This window comes from Lipotes vexillifer, unplaced genomic scaffold, assembly GCF_000442215.2.
Source record: "Lipotes vexillifer unplaced genomic scaffold, Lipotes_vexillifer_v1.1 scaffold403, whole genome shotgun sequence".
NCBI classification, from domain to species: domain Eukaryota; kingdom Metazoa; phylum Chordata; class Mammalia; order Artiodactyla; family Lipotidae; genus Lipotes; species Lipotes vexillifer.
Genome location: NW_006782755.1, coordinates 682172 through 706036, shown reverse-complemented (window position 1 = coordinate 706036; position 23865 = coordinate 682172). Strand labels below are relative to the sequence as shown.

General features: G+C 37.6%; 1 protein-coding gene across 1 annotated transcript in view; it reads left to right on the top strand.

Moving 5' to 3' along the window:
- Positions 1-20921, top strand: part of EPRS1 (glutamyl-prolyl-tRNA synthetase 1) — a 76974-nt gene extending 56053 nt beyond the window's left edge. Inside the window, 13 exon segments of the mRNA XM_007455387.1 lie at positions 620-882; positions 2777-2828; positions 3311-3520; positions 4239-4311; positions 5634-5713; positions 5946-6047; positions 7083-7238; positions 7705-7902; positions 8381-8554; positions 13008-13168; positions 15552-15630; positions 20396-20460; positions 20567-20921. Coding sequence (XP_007455449.1) covers positions 620-882; positions 2777-2828; positions 3311-3520; positions 4239-4311; positions 5634-5713; positions 5946-6047; positions 7083-7238; positions 7705-7902; positions 8381-8554; positions 13008-13168; positions 15552-15630; positions 20396-20460; positions 20567-20717 — 1764 coding nt within the window. The 3' untranslated portion in view covers positions 20718-20921.
- The last annotated feature ends 2944 nt before the right edge of the window (positions 20922-23865 follow it).

Genomic DNA, 23865 nt, shown 5'->3' with positions numbered 1-23865 from the left:
TGAGCTCTAGTATAGTGTGCGCTAGTTGTATTATCTTTATAGGAGGAGGATTTGTTGGTACCGATTCAGATGAGTGGAAAACAGTAAGTCGTTATAGGTTTTGAAGTTTAACCAATAATATAGAAACTTGATTACTGTCATTTTTTTATAACTGTGAAATGTTCAACTTATATAATTTAATGACTCAAATTACAGTAGAATACATATTATATCCTAGTGCTTTCTAATAAGACTTTCTGAGATGATGGAAATGTCCTCTAACAGTTCTGTCAGTACAGTAGTTACTAGCTGCAAGGGCTGTTGAGCCCTTGAAATGCGGCTCCGTGACTGAGGAACTGAATTTTAAGTTTTACTTACTTTAATTTAAATTTCATCGGCCATATGTGGCCAGTGGCTATTCTTTGAACAGTGCAGTTATAGTACAGTTTTTTAGTCAGTATTTTCCAGTTCTGTTTCTGTTTCTTATGCTCTTTTATTCATTTTCAGTAGTGTGTATTTAACATTCTCCACCCGTACCCCATACCCTCTGCCTTTGTGTTTTTAAATCTGCTTATAAAGCATTGGACATTGGTGCTTAGACAGTGATTTAAATTAAATGCTCTCTTCTCTTTTATTAAAGGATCAAGTAGATACAGCTGTACAAGAACTCCTTCAGCTGAAGGCACAGTACAAGTCTCTGACGGGAGTAGATTATAAGCCTGTCTCTGCCAATGGGGCTGAGGAAAAAGATAAGAAAAAGAAAGAAAAAGAAAATAAATCTGAAAAGCAGAATAAAACTCAGAAACAAAACGATGGCCAAAAGAAGGACTCTTGTAAAAACCAAGGAAGTGGGCTGTCATCAAGTGGACCAGGGGAAGGACAAGGGCCTAAGAAGCAGACCAGGTAATAAAACATGGAAACGTCATTGGAAGTGAAGCAAAGTTTTGGATGAAGTGAACTTTTAATTATTTTTTTAAAAAAACAAATTTTGGGTAGTTTGACTATCACGTTAAATTGGAGAATGCTAAAGGTATAATGTCAGCAGATAGTTTTTGTTCATTTTCTGTTTATTTAAATAGGTAACACATTCATTTGCTTGGTTCAAGAATCTTAGAATATAAAAAGTTCAGTGCAGTCTCACTCCTATGCTTCTTTCCCATCTTCCCAGTTCCTCCTACCACCATAATAAATTGGTAACCACTGTTACTAGTTTCTTCCCTATCCACTGAGAGATTTTCATTTGCTTACACAAGTAAAAACAAATATATATGTGTGTGTATATATATATATATCCTCTTTTTCCTCCCTTGTAACACAGTTGTTAGCTTAACTGTACACATTGTTTTGCACTTTAGCAGATTTTTCAAATGAAAATCTTTTGTGGAGACTAAACGAGAACTTTGTTCTCAATAAGCTTTTAAAATTTGTTAAATATAAAACAAAGCTGGTTTAAAGACAGCACTGTGGAATAGATGGTGTTTCAATATCTTCTAATCCATATGAACAATGTGATTCCCCCATTATCCACATCCCAAAATTAGAGTGAACTTTATGTGAGGTTCACTCTAAGCTGAACCTAAGTTAGGCTGTTGTTAGCAGCTACTATTTAGAGATACTTTGGTGTTAGATTTGTTTAGCTGAATTTCAAATTCTGCCTCTCATCACTCACAGTATACACACAGTGTCTCCTCAAACAAGAGAATACAACAGTTATTTTCTTGCCCATTGACTGGGTGGGTGATCAGCATTATAGAATAGTAGAAGTGAGAATAGAACTTCTCATTTTTTACCTTCTTACTGCTTGTGAAAGGGCCAGATTTCATGTAGGCATTTTGTTGAGATGTATCAAAGTGAAACAACGGAGAATTCAAACATAAATACATTAAGATTTTAAGCCAATAAAGCCTTGTTTGTAAACTCTAAAAAGATGTACCTTTTATAAAACATAACTAATGGGTAGATTTTTCTATGTGGATCATAAGACCACAGTTTCCTGAATAATGGTTGGTGTTTCATTAAAAATATTATTGTCTAGAATAGTTTTTTTTTATTTCTTAGAGTTTATTGCACAATCACCATCATTAATGACTTCAAACATTTTTTTTAACATCTTTATTGGAGTATAATTGCTTTACAATGGTGTGTGAGTTTCTGCTTTATAACAAAGTGAATCAGTTATACATATGTTCCCGTATCTCTAGAATAGTTTTTTATTGCAGACCTAATTTATTTTGGAAGCATCTGTCTCTGCAACTTTTATTTACTGTGGTTAAAGGAAAAACTTATAGGAAAAAACTTACATGTAAGGATATATATATGTATACACTTATATATTGACACATGTATACGTATAGCCATTGTCTTTACTACATTTTACATATTACTTTCAATGAGACACTGATCTTACTAACTATATTTTTATCTGGATTGAAACTGGCAAAAGATTCTTTTTATTTTTTAGTGAGAACACTATGTGAATAGGCTCTGTCTTTGCTACAAATACATTTCCTTATAAAGAACTTTGTAAAAGGAATGTCTGCATTAAAATCATAGCTTTTGTTACGCTTATTAGCTTTCCTAGCTTTTGGTGGATAGCATCACACAATCTTTTAAGAGATGATTGAACTGTTTTCTAGGTTAAAAATATCATGGGAATGAATATAGAAGAGATATAAATATAGAAATAACTCAGACTGAAGGAAAACCAAGCTCTTTTGAGGTTTAGAGGTTTATTTCCATTCAACCACAAAGCAATTGCTGGATGAAGAGATTTGTATTTTATTTTTTATATCTGCAGGTTGGGTCTTGAGGCAAAAAAAGAAGAAAATCTTGCAGATTGGTATTCTCAAGTGAGTATGGGTTCAGTTGATTTTTATGTTTTAAATTTCTCAAAGGCTACTTTATATTTAGATTCTAAAATCCAGACACAAAGCAATAATGCATATTGCCTTTAATAATACATAGCATAGTCATGTAACATGTCAGTTTTCAAAGTAATGTCACTCACAGAAAGTATTGAATTGAGAAGTAGCCCTATGAGATGGTCATTATTTGATTTTTTATTTTGTTTTGTTTTGGTTTTTTGGTGAGGTAAAGGGATTAGTCCTATGTCGCAAAATAGTAAAACAGCAGAAGCAAGGTTAGAATTCAAGTCGTCTTAAGAATTTAAAGCCCTGGTGTTTCTCAGTCTAGAATGATCCATTTTACACGCACATTAAGAGGATGCACCAACAGGGGAAGCCTCCAGACTTGAAGCTTGGCTATCATACTCTTGGCACTTATAATTTTGGTTCAATTTAGGCTTCATAGACTATATTTTTCTTTTAAAAAGGTCATCACAAAGTCAGAAATGATTGAATATTATGATGTAAGTGGCTGCTATATCCTTCGTCCCTGGGCATATTCCATTTGGGAATCCATCAAGGACTTTTTTGATGCTGAGATCAAGAAACTTGGTGTTGAAAACTGCTATTTCCCCATGTTTGTGTCTCAAGGTGCATTAGAGAAAGAGAAGACTCATGTTGCTGACTTTGCCCCTGAGGTACGTTAGCCTGCTTTATTTATTTTTGCAGTTTTCTGTCATGAACTCAGAAGTATATTTTCAGTTCATACTTGAATAGTAATTTAAAAGGCAAGTTACTGCAGCCAACTTAGAGAAATGTAAAGCCATTTAAAAAAATTAGGTTACTTTCGGGCTTCCCTGGTGGCGCAGTGGTTGAGAATCTGCCTGCTAATGCAGGGGACACGGGTTCGAGCCCTGGTCTGGGAGGATCCCACATGCCGCGGAGCAACTAGGCCCGTGAGCCACAACTACTGAGCCTGCGCATCTGGAGCCTGTGCTCCACAAGAGAGGCCACAATAGTGAGAGGCCCGCGCACCGTGATGAAGAGTGGCCCCCACTTGCCACAACTAGAGATAGCCCTTGCTCAGAAATGAAGACCCAAAGCAGCAAAAATAAATTAATTAATTAATAAACTCCTATCCCCAAAATCTTAAAAAAAAAAAAAAAAAATTAGGTTACTTTCATCAGGGCAAGTCATGATTCTTTTTGTTACATTCACTAATTAACTGGCTTTTACTTTTCAGTAAACATTATAAAGATAGTAAATATCTACCTTTTCTCACAGTGAAGAGAAGCAGTTACTTTAACTTGCCTTAATTGATATTAGCAAAACTTGAAATAGAGATTTGACTATAACTGTGCTCTTCCTCTAAAGTGCTGTTTAAAAAATGTATGAAAAATGATTTCATCTTACTAGGTTGCTTGGGTGACAAGATCTGGCAAAACAGAGTTGGCAGAACCAATTGCTGTTCGTCCTACCAGTGAAACAGGTGAGGATGGGCCTTGGAACACAGGAGAAAAGCTCATTGAACATTAGAGACAGCTTCTAGAGTTGAGTCTCACCTTTTATTTTGTGATATTTATAATCCTTATTGATGATATCAAGTTTAATGAATGTTGATGAAGATAAATGCAGACTTAAGTGGCATAGAATTTTATTCTCTGTACAGTATTCATTGTGGAGCTGTTTATCATTAGGATAAAGATTTTTTTTAAAGCACTTTTAAATCATTTTAAATTTCATGCTCTAATTTTTCAGAGCTTTCCAAGAAGTTATATTCTTAGAATAATTTTTATTCTTGGAATTGATTATAAAATTGCAAACACTAATGTTTACTGCCTTATTTTCTTCAAATTAGTCATTTTAATATTACATTTACATTTATATAGGGTTTTTATAGGTTACTAAGTGATTTCATTTACACCTTGTATTATTCTAACAGTAGTGTAGTTAGGAAAGTAGGGACAGCTATTGTTATTTCCATTTTGCAGGTTAAAAAAAAGATCTCCCAAGGGTTAAATGATTTTCCTAAAATTGCACATAATAAATGGGAGTACCACTTGGAAATTTTGAGTCTTTGGGCTTGTCACTGTCTCCAAAGGGATTATCTCTCTTTAGAGTTAAGGATTGTTTGCTTTTTATTTGATACTGTTAGTGATACTCTTGTATAATAGTATAATGATGTATTATTAAAATTATGATACCAGCTTTTTTTGACATACCAAATTGGCAAAGTTATATTTTGTTTTACTAATTATAGATAATCCTGAATAGGCTATGATAAGAAAGGCACCTTCATTTAAATTAGCAGTTAATGGCAAGAGGTTTCAGACCCTGGGTAGATGCATCAGATGGATTTAACCTAAATTCTGTTTCTAATGGGTAACTGTGCTGGATTCAGCAAGTGATTTAACTTCCCTAAGCTCAGCTTCCACGTTGTCAATATTGAGATTATATCTATTTTGTGGGTTGACTGTGAGGATTGAACAGGATAATGAAAGGAAAGAACTTAACACGGAACACAGTATATACTATAAAATCTTCACTTAGTGTTTTTAGAAGTAAAACAGCCGAAAAGCTATAAAATTAAATGTAAATCTCATTGTGAAGAAAATAAAATACTGTCAGTTTTAGGTGGACTTATTCCCTTGACTAATTCGTTTGATGGAATACAATACCGTTGACTTACCTGCACAAGCACAGCGTTTTAATTCCTATTAATTATGTTTCCTGTTTAACGCTAACCAGCCTTCAAAGGGGAATAAAACCTTTAGTGACTAACTCTGCCTTTATTTTCCTGTGTCTTTTCAGTAATGTATCCTGCATACGCGAAATGGGTGCAGTCCCACAGAGACCTGCCCATCAGGCTCAATCAGTGGTGCAATGTGGTGGTAGGTGCACACCCCTTCTTACATTCTTTCATTATTCTTCTTATTCATTTAAAAACACACACACACACACATTTTTTTTTCTTGTTTTTATATTCAAAGGATTGGGAGTATGGAAGCATTTTTGAAGTATTTTGGATTACAATTATGATTACTGATTACTTACCATATAAAGTTGTTACCAAAAATTGAAAAGCTCTCTCTAAAGATTAAATTGTGTTCTTGCCTCTTCCAGCGTTGGGAATTCAAGCATCCTCAGCCTTTCCTACGTACTCGTGAATTCCTTTGGCAGGAAGGGCACAGTGCATTTGCTACATTTGAAGAGGCAGCAGAAGAGGTATAACAGTTGTCTTCCATATTAATTATGTTCTAATTCTTTTTCCCGGCTGTGCTTCCCCCCACTGCAGCTGTAAGTAATGCAGTGCTATCTATTTACATAGTAATCATTCAGTAAATAACTGTAAGTTGAAATTTGGTCTGATCTCAAAATGACAAAAGATTATTTCCTGGTATAAATTATTTTGTTCCTTAAAATTTATGTATCTGTTAAAAGAAAAAACAAGTTAATTCAAATGTATGTGGACTTAAGAAACTGCTTACTGAAATTTTATTAGAAAATGTGCCGTTTTAAATTTTCAGTTGAAAATAGTTTTGGACTTCAATGTATAGAAGAAATTATAATCCCATGGGTGAAATTAAGTATTCTTCAGGAGATTTTTACCCTGGTTACTGTGTATCTTTCATAAGCATTTATTTTCTCTTATATTCGAAAGTTATTTATATTTTAAAAAATTATTCCACTTATTTTGCATACTGCTTTGTTGAATATTTTAATAAATTCACACTGGCTGCTTTGACCTTTCCATAAAAAAAGATTTTTATTGTTTGAAGTGCTTTTCCCACCACAATTAGTTTTTTTTTCTTTTATTTTTTAATACATTTATTTATTTTATTTTTGTCTGCGTTGGGTCTTTGTTGTTGCTGTGTGGGCTTTCTCTAGTTGCGGCGAGCGGGGGCTACTCTTCGTTGCAGTGCGCAGGCTTCTCATTGCAGTGGCTTCTCTTATTGCAGAGCATGGGCTCTAGGCGTGTGGGCTTCAGTAGTTGCGACATGCGGGCTCAGTAGTTGTGGCTTGCGGGCTCTAGAACGCAGGCTCAGTAGTTGTGGCGCATGGGCTTAGTTGCTCCGCGGCACGTGGGATCTTCCCAGACCAGGGCTCGAACCAGTGTCCCCTGCACTGGCAGGCGGATTCTCAACCACTGCGCCACCAGGGAAGCCCCACAATTAGTTTTAGATAGTACAGTTTTTATAGATCTATCATCAATAAATATACCATAAATTTGAACACTTTTCATTTAAAATGTTGTTACAGGTTTTGCAGATACTTGACTTATATGCTAAGGTATATGAAGAACTCCTGGCAATTCCTGTTGTAAAGGGAAGAAAGACTGAAAAGGAGAAATTTGCGGGAGGAGACTACACAACTACAGTAGAAGCATTTATATCTGCCAGTGGAAGAGCTATCCAGGTATCAAACTGCTGCATAGGATTCCTAGTTGACTGTAAGCATAGCCCGTGGGCAGATCTGACAAGTTTCTTCTGTGATCAGAGAAGTAGACTCTTAAAAATCAGTATATCACATGTTTTCTAAGGCCATATTATAATTTCAGGCCAATCTGTCCCATTCCCTGTAAATATCCAAGGTTAGTTAACTCAAGGCTTATATCCTGAATTACCAAAGCGTGGATTTTTTAAAAACCTTTGTAATTAAAGTAACTCCTATAAGAGGGGCTGCTCATAGCTATATGCTACTATATATTTTTTGACTAATCTTAGTCTCTTTGTTGTATCAGTTATGCTTTAAAAACTTATTTAATATAAAAAGGGAAGGTAAAGTAGGTCTAGCGCCGTTTTAAGGTGTATGATCTTACAGTAATTATTTTCAAAGGCATTAATAGGTTATCAAAATTAAAAGATGTGTTTCTCTATTGTAGGGAGCAACATCACATCATTTAGGGCAGAACTTTTCTAAAATGTTTGAAATCATTTTTGAAGATCCAAAGACACCAGGAGAGAAGCAATTTGCCTATCAAAACTCCTGGGGCCTGACAACTCGAACTATTGGTGTTATGACCATGGTTCATGGGGACAACATGGGCTTAGTATTACCACCCCGTGTAGCCTGTGTTCAGGTAAGGAAAATATTTCTGTTTATCATTTCTTTTATAAAATACAAGCCATATTTAGCGAAGAAAATTTTAAAATGTGGTTTTTCTTCTGAGTGTCATTCAGGTAGATTCTGCTGATACAGAAACAATGTAGAATACAGTCTGGACCTTGGTTATTGTGTAACTATGTATATTATTTGTGTTACTGTTTTTTACTCTTAATTTTTTTACCTACTTTATAAAAGTTTTAGAAATTATTATTTGAATAATGGTTTATAATAGGTTAAATGAAAAACAAATGTATTTAGCATGGACAAACAATATGCAGCTATTAAATAGTTGCTAGATATTCTGCGTAGATTAGAAACCATCCAAGTTGATTTGTGTGAAGGCTTATAGTCACTAGGAGGTTTTGACTCCTGGATACTATGTGGTGATGTGACTTCATTACTTCCATATACTGCTCCTTTGTATAAATTTGTGATACTGTGCTGGATTCTAGGTGGTGGTTATTCCTTGTGGCATTACAAATGCACTTTCTGAAGAAGACAGAGATGCTCTGATTGCAAAATGTAATGATTATCGAAGGCGGTTACTCAGTGTTAATATTCGAGTTAGAGCTGATTTGCGAGACAACTATTCACCAGGTTGGAAGTTCAATCACTGGGAGCTCAAGGTAAATTCTTCAGTTGCATATTTTACTCCCATGCTCCCAGTTTGGATTTTTGTTACGTTAGAATTAAAGTGATCAGGAAGACCTTGTTTATGGTTAATAAACCTCATATGGTTGTTACTAAAATGTTTATATCAAGAATTCATAAAATAAATACGTTATTTAAATAGTAAGACTATCAGAATAGTGGTGCATGGGCATCAACTAGCTGTCATTGTTACAGCTAATCAGAGATTAATTTCATACTTGGTTTTTCACACCACATTGTTTCACAGCGGTTTATTGATTTTTATTTTGTATATTCAAGGCTAGTCTAAATTCTGGTTTAATGTTTTTGATATAACTTTTATTTGTTGCACATTGTCATTAATAGATGATCTGTATTCTTTATTCCATTTTTCAAACTTCTGGGATTTAACTTTTTTTCTTATGATGAGACGGGATCTTGTTAGAACTAGCAATTAGGAGTCAAGAATTTATAAACTCATATTACAGGCAGTGGATAAGAAGGTGTAGTGACATTGCAGCTTCAATCTTTCAAATATGGAAGCTCAGTAATACTGGGATTATTCAGTGTACATGTCGGGTTCCCAAAGTTGCTAATCTTTATCCCCTTATTTGTTTTAAATGGCCCCTAAGATAAATCTCTGTGCTGAAGAATAGTAGTTACATTGCTTTCCTTTTTGTAATATATTTTTGCCTTTAACGAAGGAAAAAATATATTACTCTCCTACCTTTAATGAAGACTTTGAAGGTGAATATTTTCTCTGTAATTTCCCTTTAATTGCAGTCTTTTTTACTTACTTTGAAATAGTCGTTGTGTGATTGCAGTAATACCTTGTCTAAACCCATTTGTACTTGCCTGAGGTACCAAAAAGAAACCTGTTCCTTGCTACTAGCTGGATTGAAAGGGAAGAACAAAAGTCATCCACACTTACTTCTGTGTCTCTCCTCTTGCCCTTCCTCTTTCATCTCACTCCTCCTCGGACTGACTTGACTTTGTCTCTGTCCCTCTTCTTTGCAGTACCCTGGTGAACCTGTACTTTGTTGGGGAGGCACCTTAGTGTGACTTGGCTCTGCTGCAGCTTCCTTGTCTACAGTAGTTAGGAAAGAAAACAAAGTCCCTAAGTCCTAAACTTGATGCCGAAAATTAAAGAACACTGAGAAAGAGAGTTCGTTAGCTAGTGAAAAGCACTGCTAGTGCATTTAAGGCCAGGAATTTCCAAGGAAAGAAAACAGTTTGGGAGATCTAGATTCATATTTATTCAGTAGTGATTCACTTTGTAAAGTATGTGCAGGAGTGTGTGCACGTGTGTGTGTGTGTGTGTGTGTGTGTGTGTGAGTGATGTATGTATTGTGAGGCTCACCCAGTTAATAAATGAGGCATATGGTATGGTTGCCAGACTAGGACCCAGCGACTGACTCCCATAACTCTTCATTAGAAAATAGGGGAAAATGGGAAATAGAAAGGGGAAAATAATATGAGTGAATTAACTACTTTTTTTTTTACTGTATTGGATGATTAAGATAATTTTGTATTGCTGTTGAAAAACAAACAAAAAACAGGAGTCCCTTATAAGTAAATTCATAACTAGTTACTTAGAAAAACTACCAATAAAATATATGGCTCTTGTATGACTTGGCCTCAGATGATCTTTCCACTTTTGTTATCAGTTATCCCCTTTCAGAGATCTTCTCTCTCTTCTCAGTCTATTTTTCCACCTCTGTGTCTTTGCTTGTGCTGTTTCTTCCACTTGGGTTATAAAATTTGTTCTCATGAAACAAACACAAATTTACAATAAAGGAAGTACAGTACAAAAATTTTTTTCCTGCCTGAACCATTTGAAAACAAGATGCTACCTTGATGCCCCATCACTCTACAAACATGTTCTCCTATATGATCACAATAAAGCCTGTAAAATCAGGATGTTAACATTGAGACTTATTACCATCTAATTCTAGGAACCATTCAGGTTTTGTGAGTTGTCCAACTAGTGTCTTTCATAGCAGAAGGATCTAGTTCAGAATTATGTGTTGCATATAGTTATCATGCCCCTTTAGTCTCTTTTAGTCTGGAATAGTTCCTCAGTTTTTCTTTAGTTTTCATGGTCTTGACATTCCTCACTAGCTTTTTACTTAATTAAAATTTTTTATGGACCCATGGTTTCTGAGATTATTCAGTGGGTTATAATCTGTTACTATTATTATTTATTTTGATGCTCAAATTTGTCTTCGATGGGACCAGTAGGATCCCTTAAAGCTAACTTTTGTGTTCTTTAGCACATCCTTGCTTTTTGGCAGAAGATCTTGTAGGGCTTATCTTGTTCTCTATCTCTCCCCCAACTCTGCAATTAGCCATACCTCTAAGAAGTCCTGGTTCTTTTTAGGAAGGAATGGTATTTAGTGCGGGTGTGCCCATCACTTTTGAGCTCTCACTGCTTCCAAGCCTTCTCAGTAGATGGAGCTATGGAATGCATGTGCGCGTGTACATACACACACACATACACACACACTTACGTACATACTCACATGTATTTACATCTATTTTTCTGTATCCATCTATGTAATTTGATAACCGTGAGTTCACACTGATACCTTCAATTCCAGTCAAAACCCACATGACCCAATCTACTTTTCTCCCATTTTGTATTTTAACTCTCTTCTCTGACAGTGGAAAAGCTAGCTCCAGTTGTCCTTAGTATGTTTATTTGATTGGTCCCCCTGTGTTCATCCACTCTCATTGCTGTTGCCACCCACTCCTCTGCATGAATGCCCTCCTCATCCCTCATGGGCTCTGGCACCCCGTACCAGGCTCTTCTCCTGTGAAGATGCCTCTTCACCCAGCTGCAGCTTCGAAACCTTGCTCTGAGCTGTCTCAGCTCTCCCCTTTTCCAGCACAGGATGTAGCTCTATTGCATTTTATTGTCATGTCTTTTTAGTTTCCTTTAATCAGAGGTAGTTCCTCAGCCTTTCTTTGTCATTCATGGCATTGACATTTTTGTAAATATAGGTCAGTTATTTTATAGAATGTTCTTCAATTCTGTTGAATTTACTCATTAATTTTTGCCTTCTCCAGTAACTTTGCTTCTCTCTTCCAACTGAGGATAGTTTCTCACTTTTGACTTTCTGTACTGATTTTTATTATTTGTATGCATGCCTTATTTACCGTGCAAAACATGAAGCTTCTTGAGGACAGGATCTCTTTCTTATTCATCTTTTAAATCTCATTGCACTTAACACTGTTTCTTACACATGCATGCATTGCATGAATAAAGAAAACAATAAAATAATGTAATAGTATACAGTGTTTTCTTCCCGGTAGTTTATAAAATCAGTCTTCTCTAGGGGTGATTTTTTCTAGAGTAACATTTAAATTTTTTCCTTTGATGTTGATTTGGGGAACCACCGATCAGATAAACCGTACATAGTTTCCTAATTTAAATTCAGAAACCCCAAATTAGTTTGAGAGGGTGGCGCAGTGGTTGAGAGTCCGTCTGCCCATGAAGGGGACACGGGTTCGTGCCCCGGTCCGGGAAGATCCCACATGCCGCGGAGTGGCTGGGCCCATGAGCCATGGCCGCTGACCCTGCGCGTCCGGAGCCTGTGCTCCGCAACGGGAGAGGCCACAACAGTGAGAGGCCCGCGTACCGCAAAAAAAAAAAAAATTGTTAAAAACCTACTGTTTGTCAGGTAAGATTCCAGGCCCTAAAAGTGAGGTCTTGCTAAGCCTTAATCCACTCACAGAACAGACTCCTCATGTGCATTAACAAGGATTGAACATTCCCAAGGCTTAAACTTGCATACGGTCCTTAAGCTCCTCTGTAAAAACCATAGACTACTGGGGAATGATTCTCAAAGTGCAGTCCCAGGACCAGCAGTCTCAGCATCACCTGAGGACTTGTTAGAAATATAAATTCTCAGGCCCCTTCGCTGGACCTACTGTGATCAGAAACTCGGGCGGTGGAGCCCAGCAGTCTGTGCTTGACAAGCCCTTCAGTGATTCTGATACTCAGAGCAGCCAGAGCTAGGGCTTCCCAACCAAAGCACACCACATGCCATGAATGAGTCAAGGATGTACCAAGGTGGCTTGGGGTGGCTTCAGCCTCAAGAAGCCTTCTGTATTTACCCCCATGTGCCATACAAGTGTAATTTTCTATGTGTGCGTTATGGGAGAGAAGTTAGGAACACTGAGCTAGACAACTACAACCACCCTCGTGTTTCCCCGTTAAACTCTTAGCTCAGAACCACTCGGGCAGTACCTTCTTTCCTTAGGTTTATGCCTTCTCATTGGAAGAGATTTCTGTAATATCTCAGGAATATTACCTACTTTTTAAAGTGGTTTGTTTCTGTCTTTGTTTTTTGGATTTTTATGATTTATAGTAGATAAAGCCATGGAATAAGTCTGTATATTCAATTGGAGACACGCATGTATTATGTTTAACTGCCTTTTTCCTAGGGAGTTCCGATTAGACTTGAAGTGGGGCCACGTGATATGAAGAGCTGTCAGTTTGTTGCTGTCAGACGAGACACTGGAGAAAAGCTGACAGTTGCTGAAAATGAGGCTGAGACGAAACTTCACGCTATTTTGGAAGATATCCATGTTAACCTCTTCACCCGGTCAGTTCCTTAGAGTTGCTTGTGTCTCTCATCTTCACATTGTGCTCAGCCTTTGAGATATATACCAAGGAATCCTTGATTGCCCCTGTGGAAAGTACTCTTTGCCTCTGATCTCTCATGGTTCTTAATTGGCCTTTCTCTTTGTGTTTTTTAACTTGTATTAAGAATGTTTTTCTATATGCTTTCTGCTCCCTACTAAGTTTGCAGTGATGGACTGTCTGCCCCATGGAGTAATTTGGGTTAATTTTAGATCCAGGCTTTCATGATATATAAAATTTGAGGGACAAAGGCATTGATTCTTACCTGTTGGATACACATTAGCAGCACCTGGGAAGCTTTTCGAAATACTTGTGCCTGGGACTCTCCCCAAGGGATGTTAATTTAACTGGTCTAGAGTGGGCCTGGCACCTAGAGTATTAAACGCTCCCTAGGTGATTATGATGTGTCACCAAGGCTAAGAACCTCCTGATTGGGATTGGGGGTGAAAGGTGAGGGGAGGCCTTGGGGCTGCCCTGACCTCTGGAGAGGGGACTTTTAGAATCACAGATCTCAAGGCAGAGGCACTACAAGATTGGTGGCACCCTGTTTTCTTTCCTACCCACCTGAAGCAGAGAGGAAGGCCCATGGCCACTGGGGATAGAGGCTCAGTTTCTAGGGGAGAGTAGTACCTGTATCTTACTCGTTTATCTTCTAATACCTTGTGCCTGATTCATATTCATGTTCAATAAATCTTGCATTTAAGGAGTGAGCCAGTTTTAGCCTTGGCTTTGGTGCTTATTTATGTGATTTTAGGCAAGTGATTTTGCTTCTCTTGGCTTGCTTGCCCTAAAATGCAAATGATAATATATCTTTTGAAGGGTTACTTCACGGATTTATTTGGCCTACAAATTCATAATTCACGTGAAGTTCATCTGAACGCAGAACAGGTGATACTGTCAGAGACGAAAGATTAGAAAGCTGCCTGTCCTTGTTGCTGCCATTCGAACAGGGCTCTCAGTGCAGAGGTTCTTTTCCAGAGATTCTCCTCAGGATCACCTGGGAGCTTTGGGAATAGAAACTTAACTGAGCCTCGTACCTGGAGATTCTGACTCATTAGTTTTAAGATACCTTCAGGTCGGGCTTCCCTGGTGGCGCAGTGGTTAAGAATCCACCTGCCAAAGCAGGGGGCACAGGTTCGAGCCCTGGTCCGGGAAGATCCCACATGCCGTGGAGAAACTAAGTCCGTGCGCCACAACTACTGAGCCTGCACTCTAGAGCCCGCGAGGCACAGCTACTGAAGCCCGTGCACCTAGAGCCTGTGCTCCGCAACAAGAGAAGCCACTGCAATGAGAAGTCTGTGTACCGGAACAAAGAGTAGCCCCGGCTTGCTGCAGCTAGGGAAAGCCCGCGTGCAACAATGAAGACACAATGCAGCCAAAAATAATTAATTTATTTTTAAAAAATGATACCTCAGGTTATCTGTAATGTAAAATGCTCTCTCTGTGATACACATGTACACCCTTGGTTGGAAAACCACTGCTTTAGTGACTAAAAAGCAGGGTGTTTTGTTGACCTTTTTATTCAGTAAATTTATTAATGTAAGTTGCTTAAAGGTGCATTTTTTTCCCTCTGTAAGGCGTCAGCCTGGGAAGTGGCGAGTTCCTTCCTCTGCATCTCATTGGCTATAACTTCGTCACTTGGGCCCACCTCACTGCAAAAAAGTTGGAAGAAAAGGAAACAGATTTGGTGGACAGCTAGCAGTTGCTGCCAGCATCCATACATACAAGTCTAGCCCTGAGGTTCAGAAAAGAAAATATGCCTTCTCTTCCTTGGTCACCACTTCATGTAATGTGTGACTTTGAGTGAGGAAGAGAATAATATTTATTCCCATTTCTGAAACCTGAGGTTCTTACAAAAGACTTACATAGTATGTGGAAATAGCTTGAATAATGTACATTTATGTGTTTTTCCTTTCTTAAACATTTTCATGCCTTTGTATTTTATTCTAACAACAGTTTGATATGGTAGTTAGATTTGAATATTTTTCCAATTTTGTAGAAGGGAAAACTAAGACCAGAGAGGTTTAAATAATAACCCAGATTCTTGTAGGTAATGTAATGCCAGGAATTAGAATGTTGATCAGTAGAGATTTAATGGCGATTACAAAAGTAACTGTTACCTGTGCATGCTTGGCAAATTCTCCATTCATTTAGTGTTCACGATTATGCAGTGATGAGCTAACTGAGATTTACTGAATGTCACTGCTAGAGACAGAGTTGAGGTTCATATTGAATTCTTATCTCTTCCAGGTTGTTATTCTTTCATTAAATTATGCTATTTAAAAAAAAAAAACTTTGTCATATTAGTAAGAAAAAATATGTATTCTTTTCTAATTGTTTGCTAGGGCTTCTGAAGACCTTAAGACTCATATGGTTGTGGCTAATACAATGGAGGACTTTCAGAAGGAACTTGATTCTGGGAAGGTAAGAGACTTCTGCAAAGTTTTGAATATAAACATATTTCAGTAAATGGTGTTTTAAGACTCACTGAATTTATGCATGATGTTAATGCCTTTTTCAAAGCCTGTCACACAAAAGGATTATATATTACTCAGCATTACATACTCTTGTTTTCCACTGTCTTTCCTGCAGCATTACAACATTATATCATTTTTGGATAACACTGTAAACTGATTATGTAAGAGTTTTTTTCTCATGCTCATTATGCTGGCTGAACAAAATGCATTCTGTATGACCCCTAATATTTTTATTATTGAAAAATTTTGTTTTCTCAGTTTGATGTAAGTTCCTAAAGTAAGCATTGTTCTAGTTTTAGAAATGTAATGTGCAGATTCCTAAAATAAGGAAGGCCTGTTTTATTCTCTGAGCATATATACTTACCCAGATCTTAATTGATTGAACTTTCTGAATAATAAGTGAAACATATTACTTATTTCTAAGTCTGTTTTTGAGAATGAGTGTGTACTTCTGGATTCCTTAAAACCACACAGGTTTCCCTAATGGCTCTTTAAGATTTTATCAGCTTTATGTGTTGTGTGTATGCAGATTTTGCCAGCCGAAACTTAATTTTCATAAAGAAGAGGTCTTGATTTGCAAAGTTATTAATTCCTGGAATGAATCACTTATGAACTTTGGTGCACGTGTTTGATTATACAGCCAGTCCTGTGTCCCCAGGTTATAAATGAGAAAACCATGGACCAGAGTCTAAATAAATTACCCCAAGCCGTACAGAAGCAGACCTGGTATTAGAATTTAGATTTCTCTTCTGATTCAGCTTAACACATTATCGACTGGGGGATTTTTGCAGAAACTAATGCCTGTGGCTGTAATATGTCTCTGGTCAAAAATGTGTTCATGTACTTTCCTCTGTACCTTTTTTTTTTTTTTTTTTTTAATTCATGCTGAGGTTGTAAGACAAAATTTTGCTTGGCTATGTTCATTCCCTCCTAATATGTCTCTTATTGCATGAGCTGAGAAAATGTTAATCTCTCTGGCTCTCAGTTTACTAATCTGTGAAATGATAGATGGTATCAAAATCCGCTTCAGATCATAACTCTTCAGTATTTAGCCTTCTATTATTCTTGGTTTGTAATCTTCCACCTTTCTAGTGTCTGTAATTTGCCATGTGACTTCAAACTATATACTTCTAATCTCTATTTCTTCTGGCCCTCTGCCTGGAGAATGGATAGCCATCTGATTCCATGTATATTTTTTCTTTCACTCTAATTTATTTTTTATAATTTTTTGTTCCATTAATTATTGACTTAAAATTTCCTTTATTATAGAAACACGGTAGTCACTTTTGCAGTACAGTCTTAAAGACATGTCATAAGAGTTAATAAATCGATAGAGTATCAGTTAATCCATTGCTGTCAAAGAAATGAATCTCAGCAAATATTAGTGGAATCATATCTTTTATTCTAATATTAGATAAGCTACAGGAGAGATTTCAACATCTCTCCTGAACCAGAATATAGTATTTTAGTTGTGTGTCCAAAGATCATGTAGAGACCAAAGCAGATTTTATTTCTTGTATTCAGTAGTCAGTTTCATCCCTCATCTCACCTCACGGTTGGTCAGCTTAGGTATGTTGACTGACCATCAAGCAAGCTTTGAGGCTGTTGCGTATAAAGTTGGATTTACTGGGAGGGGAGAAGGAGGAAGGGATCTTCAGAACTTGAATGTAGGTGAGAGTTTGATTTTCTACTCTTCCCTGTTGGTATAAATGAAAAAAAACATTTTTTTAATGTCTGATTTATAGGACTTGGTTTTAGCAAATTTTTCCAAGGGGATATGATCTTAATTGAATGAAAAATAAATGTCATTTATATGTAACATACTTATTACTGTTGACATTCATTATTAATCTATTGATCAATGATTTTTGAGTATTAATATTTCTCATCATTACCATTTTCTGCTGCAGAGTTCAAGATATTATATATTATAAGAGATTGTGTCTTTTTAAAACATAGATGTAGAAATAGTAAAAGATAAAAAAGGTAAAAACCTTTCCATGGCTGAATAGATAGCCTAAAAATGCATGTTCTCCTTTCATATTAATGAATTATGTGCGTAGTAAAAAGAAATTTCAGGTCATATCATCTAAACTTCACTTTGAAGCTAATAACAGCTTTCGTTGAATTTGTTCACATGCTGCACCATTTTAATTTTAAAAATTATTACTTTAGAAATACTTTCTCAAGGCTTAGTGATTTTTTTTTTTTGCTTAGAGAAAAGAAAATAAGACTACTTATTGTAAACTTCGTGGAAGTTATAAAAAAATAGCTTTAAGTGTTGTGAGTTAACAAAAGTAAAATTTCTGAGAAACCAAATTTATTCAGAAACATTCTTTGTAATTGTCTTAATATTTTTATCATTACATAATTAGAGACTGATTAAAGTTTTCCCCCTATTCTGTCTTTTGGAATGAATTGTAATTCTTTTATGAATGTACAGTTTTTTCATGCTTTTTGTTTGTATAAGTGCTAATGATTTACCAAGTTTCAATACAGGTAAGTAACTTTGTGTTATTTCAGCTCTTATGTCTCTAGGTTTGTTTTTGCTTTAGTTTTCATTGAACAATTTCTATATTTAAATTGTATATTATTTATATATCCAATAATTATTAATTTTATATTATTTGTATATTTAATTAAAGTATATATTTAAAATAATTATATAATTGTTAATATATAATTTGAGTATATATTTTAAAACCTATACTAAAATTTTTCAAAATACTTGTTATTACCATCCTTTCCACCTTCCCTTCACCGGTTTGTCCCACCCACCATACCTAGAAATTGACCACCTCTTTATTGTCTTAATGCACATCATCAAAATAACAGTTTATCAACTTTGGGAATTAGGCTAACATATTTTGCTTAATCAACACAAGAAATGTAGAAAACTAACCCTTCCTTGCCCTGCAGTAACGTTCTCCTGTTGAACTACTCTTTTTTTTTTGGAATGTCCTCATCTCTATTTACTTTTACTTTACTTCTTAGAGAAACCTTTTGAAAAATGTTTAACTAAATCCCAAGTGCAGGGAAGGGTTTCCAGAAGGGACTCGATTTGAGCATGGAAGGTGTGGCTGGGACTAGTTGCTGGGAAGTTGGCAAAGAAGCTGGATGACCTTCTAGTTGCTTTTAAACTAGCATTTCTAATGTTTGGGAATTATCCATGTCTTTGATCTCTCTGCTACTAACAGGAATTTTTTATAGGACTAATGCATAATTATTATTGCAGACAAGCCTCATTTTGAAGTAGACATGCAATGAAAAATTTAAGATTCATAGCTGTGAGAAATCTTAATTCTTGTCTAGCCCAGTATCCACATTTTACAAAAGAAAGCTCAGGGCTAGAAATTTTCATATAGGCAGTGAATTTCAAAATAAGGATAAAATCCCAGGTCTCTTGATTCTGCCTATTATTATTATTTTTTTTAACATTTATTTATTTATTTGGTTGTGCTGGGTCTTCATTGTGGCAGCTGGGCTCATTAGTTGCAGTTCTCCAGAGCCTCACTTGTGGCACACAGGCTCCTTAGTTGTGGAATGTGAACTCTTAGTTGTGGCATGCACGTGGGATCTAGTTCCCTGACCAGGGATCGAACCCAGCCGGGCCCCCTGCATTGGGAGCGCAGAGTCTTAACCGCTGCGCCACCAGGGAAGTCCCACTGCCTATTATTCTGTATGGTCTATGAAAGAAAATTTGAGAGGTTTTTGTTTCTGATACAAAATGATTTTTGACTTTTTTTTTTTGCGACTTTTTTTTTTTGCGGTACGCGGGCCTCTCACTGTTGTGGCCTCTCCTGTTGCGGAGCACAGGCTCCAGACACGCAGGCTCAGCGGCCATGGCTCACGGGCCCAGCTGCTCTGCGGCATGTGGGATCTTCCCAGACTGGGAAACGAACCCGCGTCTCCTGCATCGGCAGGCAGACTCTCAACCACTGCGCCACCAGGGAAGCCCTTCTTTTGACTTTTAAAATACGCTTGGACTTGAAAAATGATTCACTTACCTGTAACATGTTAAAAACAGCACTGTTTTTTTAATAAGGATGTGTAAAGTGAGGTTTACTTGATTGTTAATTGTTATTTTGTTATTTTTTACGATATGCGGGCCTCTCACTGTTGTGGTCTCTCCCGTTGTGGAGCTCAGGCTCCAGACGTGCAGGCTCAGCGGCCATGGCTCACGGGCCCAGCCGCTCCGCGGTATGTGGGATCTTCCCGGACCGGGGCACGAACCTGTGTCCCCTGCATTAGCAGGCGGACTCTCAACCACTGCGCCACCAGGGAAGCCCCTGTTAATTGTTATTTTAACAACAACTTAAAAATCAGTTTACTATTTGTCCTTTCCCCTCTATCTTCCTCGTAACCACGTGGCCTGGTAGAGCAGGCAGCAGTGCAAATTTGAAATGAAAAAGATTCAGAATTCACCCTTTGTTCCTTCTCTTCAGCACTATGTTGCAGCCAGTTTATTTGGACATTTAAGTATATTGCAAAGATTCTTTGTTACATCCGGATGTTATAAGATGTGTGGGCTTGGGATAGTGAAAGACATTCTTTGTTATCTCAAGTACCTCTGAGCAGAGTTGCTAGCACGTTTGCAGAAGTACCATGGCCTGATAAAGACTGGGAGACCTATCCTTTTTGCTTATAGGTTTAATAGAGAACTCAAATGTTCCTTTTACAGAATGTAAATACTGAACGTTTTTCCTTATTAGATTGCTCAGATTCCATTCTGTGGGGAAATTGACTGTGAAGATTGGATCAAAAAGACCACTGCCAGGTAAGATAATTACATGTAACAGGTAAAACCCGTGAGGTATTGCAGTGAAAAAGAATAGAAATGTATGGCATAAAAGAATGGAATTCTTATTTGTTTTTAATTTCAGGGATCAAGATCTTGAACCTGGTGCCCCGTCGATGGGAGCTAAAAGCCTTTGCATCCCCTTCAGACCACTCTGTGAGCTGCAGCCTGGAGCCCAGTGCATCTGCGGCAAGAACCCTGCCAAGTACTACACCTTGTTCGGTCGTAGTTACTAAGGGATAAGACAGAACCCCATCTCCAACCCTCCTCACTTTTTAAAAAATTGATACTATTATCTCCCCAGATATAGACAGTTTTATGATTTTTTTTTTAAATAAAGGATCTAAAAGGAGGTCACATGAGAAATATATCTATTCTTATGCCTAAATAGTGGAAAAGAGACTTTTCTGTAAACAACCCCAGTAATAAATATCATGAACCAATACTGTTCCATGTATTCATTTGTTTCCAAAATACCTGAATTCTATGCTACAGGGAAATTCCTATGAAGAGGTGAAGATAACTGCTCTAAGTATCCCTCATGTTTCAGACCTTGAACCACCAGTTTCCTGTTTCTTCTCTGTTGGAGTACTTCTTTTCCGTAACTCGTACTGAATTTAAAGTTGCCCTAAATCTTTCGGATTAAAAAGCAAAACACAAACACGAATGTAACAAAAGCGATTTCTATTGAGCTCGTCTCTCCGTCTTGTGTCTCGTACTTACTCTGGGGTCTTCAGAAACCCAGTCACGCTTTCTGAGAGAGTGGTCAGCCCTCCTCACCTCTCTGCTTCCTATTTTGCGTTCTTCCTCACGCTGCTTCTGCCTCCACCGCGCCACTGTTCTCACGGAGCTCATGCTGCCACTCCTGCCCAAAGCTAACTTCTTAGTTCCTTGTCTTACCATAGCTCTCTGCTGCAGTTCTGCTGCTATAACACGTTTCCCCTGTTTACTAAAATTACTCCCGTGACTTGCCCTCCTACCTTTCTGCCTCTTTTTCTCAGTCAGGTGTCTTCCACTGGCTTCCTTTCCTTGGCCTGCTTCTTAGAGCTCAGTGTCCATACTTGGTCCTCTTCTTCTGCTCCCTAATCAGCCTCATCTCACCCCATGGTTTCAAACTGCATTAATCGGATGATGACTCCAACATTTTAATCTCCCAGTCTGACCTCTAGACCTCTATTCCAACTGCATACTGGATTTTCTTGAGTGTTCATCAACATTTCAGGGCAGCCTGTCTCAAAACCTCATTTCACTCTCGACTCGCAGACCTGTTCCTCCTGCAGTGCTTCCTGCCTGAAAGATCAGTGTTACCAAAATGGACCCAGTAACCTAAACCAGAGTCCTCCTAGGCAGCCCCTCCAGCACCCCAGCAGCCCTACTCAGTTGGCTGTAAAACATAACGGCTATTACCTCCGATGTCTCTTGGATCCACCCTTTCACAGATCTGGATTGCCTTCTTGCCTGTTTCCTCTTACGCTGATTACTATACTGGCCTCCAGTTTCATCTCCAGGCCAGATTCCACATTTCCACAGGCTTTTTTTTTTTTTTCTAGTGTACAAGTTTATTAAGATGTTTTCCTTCCCCTTAAAATCCCTTCATGACTCACCATCAATCACTAACAGGATAAAATGTAAACCCTTTAGCCTATTGTGGTTCAGTCTACCTGTCCAGTCTCCTTTTCAACCAATCCAGCAGAGTCCTTTGCAACCTAACCATTTGGGGTTTCCTAAAAACAACGTGGTATTTCTCACCTCTGGCCCTTTGTCTGAAATGCCTTTTATCCCTCATTTCTAGTCTACTTGGTATAGCTCCTTATTTCAGGGCCCTGCTCCAATATGCTTTCCCACTTGGTATGATAAATATACCAATAAAGGGCAAAGCTTCAAAAAGAGGACTTGAAATTCGAGCTGTGTTTTGAAGGGTGAGTAGAATTTTAATAAATAGAAGAGGAAGAACATTCCAGGCAGAAGGAACAACATATGCAAAGCATTTCAAAGTATCTGCTGTGTATGAGAACACAGCAAAACTGTCCTTCAGTTGATGAGAAATTGTCAAATGAAAGATTAAGTACAGCATGATTTCGAGATCAATGTTTTGAGCATGTATATTCATATGCCTAGCTTAATGAGATAAATATCTGGGCCACACTTTTGTACTCAGAATCGGTATTTCTTATTGATCTATGGCAGTTCAGGATGCTTTATCTTGTTTTTCTGCCCTTAGTAGCTGTGTAAGCTCCCTATTCCTTCAGTTGTAAAATGGAGACGAAGTCTAATGTCTATTTCATAGTTACTCTACCATATAAAGTACTCAGAACAATACCTAGCACATTATAATAGCTAATGTTAGTTATGGCAGTGATGTAGGGTCACCTGGAAGTTGCTCCGTGTATATAGCTCTAGTTAACTGTTACTACCTTAGTGCCTAGGGGGTTTTTTTTTGGTTTTTGTTTTTCTGCAAACTAACAAATGCTTTAAAGGACAAGGGTTTTTTTTAGCCAGTCCCTGACAAAAGCCTGAAAAGTAGATCAAGACTCATAACCACATTTTGTTCTGTAGCCCCTGGCCATTTTGGAGGTGGCCATCTCTGACACAAAGATAAATCCCCAGGTTATTTTTTGAAGCTTCAGATAAGTAGAGCTGATCACAGAAAAGCTTGACCTTTGCTCCTTTAAGGGAATCCACTATTTAAAGGAACTCTACAGTAAGTAGTTATTGCTAAGGAAGGAGTCCTTCACCCCCAATCTACATGTGATAAATTGTCTATTTTCTTAAATTGAGGTTCAGCTAAAATATCAGAACTCTTAAGCGTGGTGGTGCTTTTCAAGAGGGTATATAAACATGACTCCAAACAATATCGTTTAAGAAATAATCACTATTTTTACTTGCAGAGCACAACCACTAACTAGATACCCAACTGACAGCCACAAAAGTAATTGTGTGCCTAGCATTCGTGGTTTGCAAAAAGAAAACAGACAAGGTGTATTTACTACTGGCTCTGCTCACTGGAATTTCCAGTATAGATCACATGTTAGCAATCTCTAGTTTATCCATGACAGTGTGTTTAAAATAGTTCCTGGACTGCCCTGGTGGTGCGTGGTTAATATGTTAGCAATCTCTAGTTTATCCATGACAGTGTGTTTAAAATAGTTCCTGGACTGCCCTGGTGGTGCAGTGGTTAATAATCCGCCTGCCAATGCAGGGGACACGGGTTTGATCCCTGGTCTGGGAAGATTCCACATGCTGCGGAGCTACGGAGCCCACACGCTGCAACTACTGAAGCCCGCGTGCCTAGAGCCCGTGCTCCACAATAAGAGAAGCCACCGCAATGAGTAGCGCACGCACTGCAACAAAGAGTAGCCCCCACTTGCCACAACTAGAGAAAGC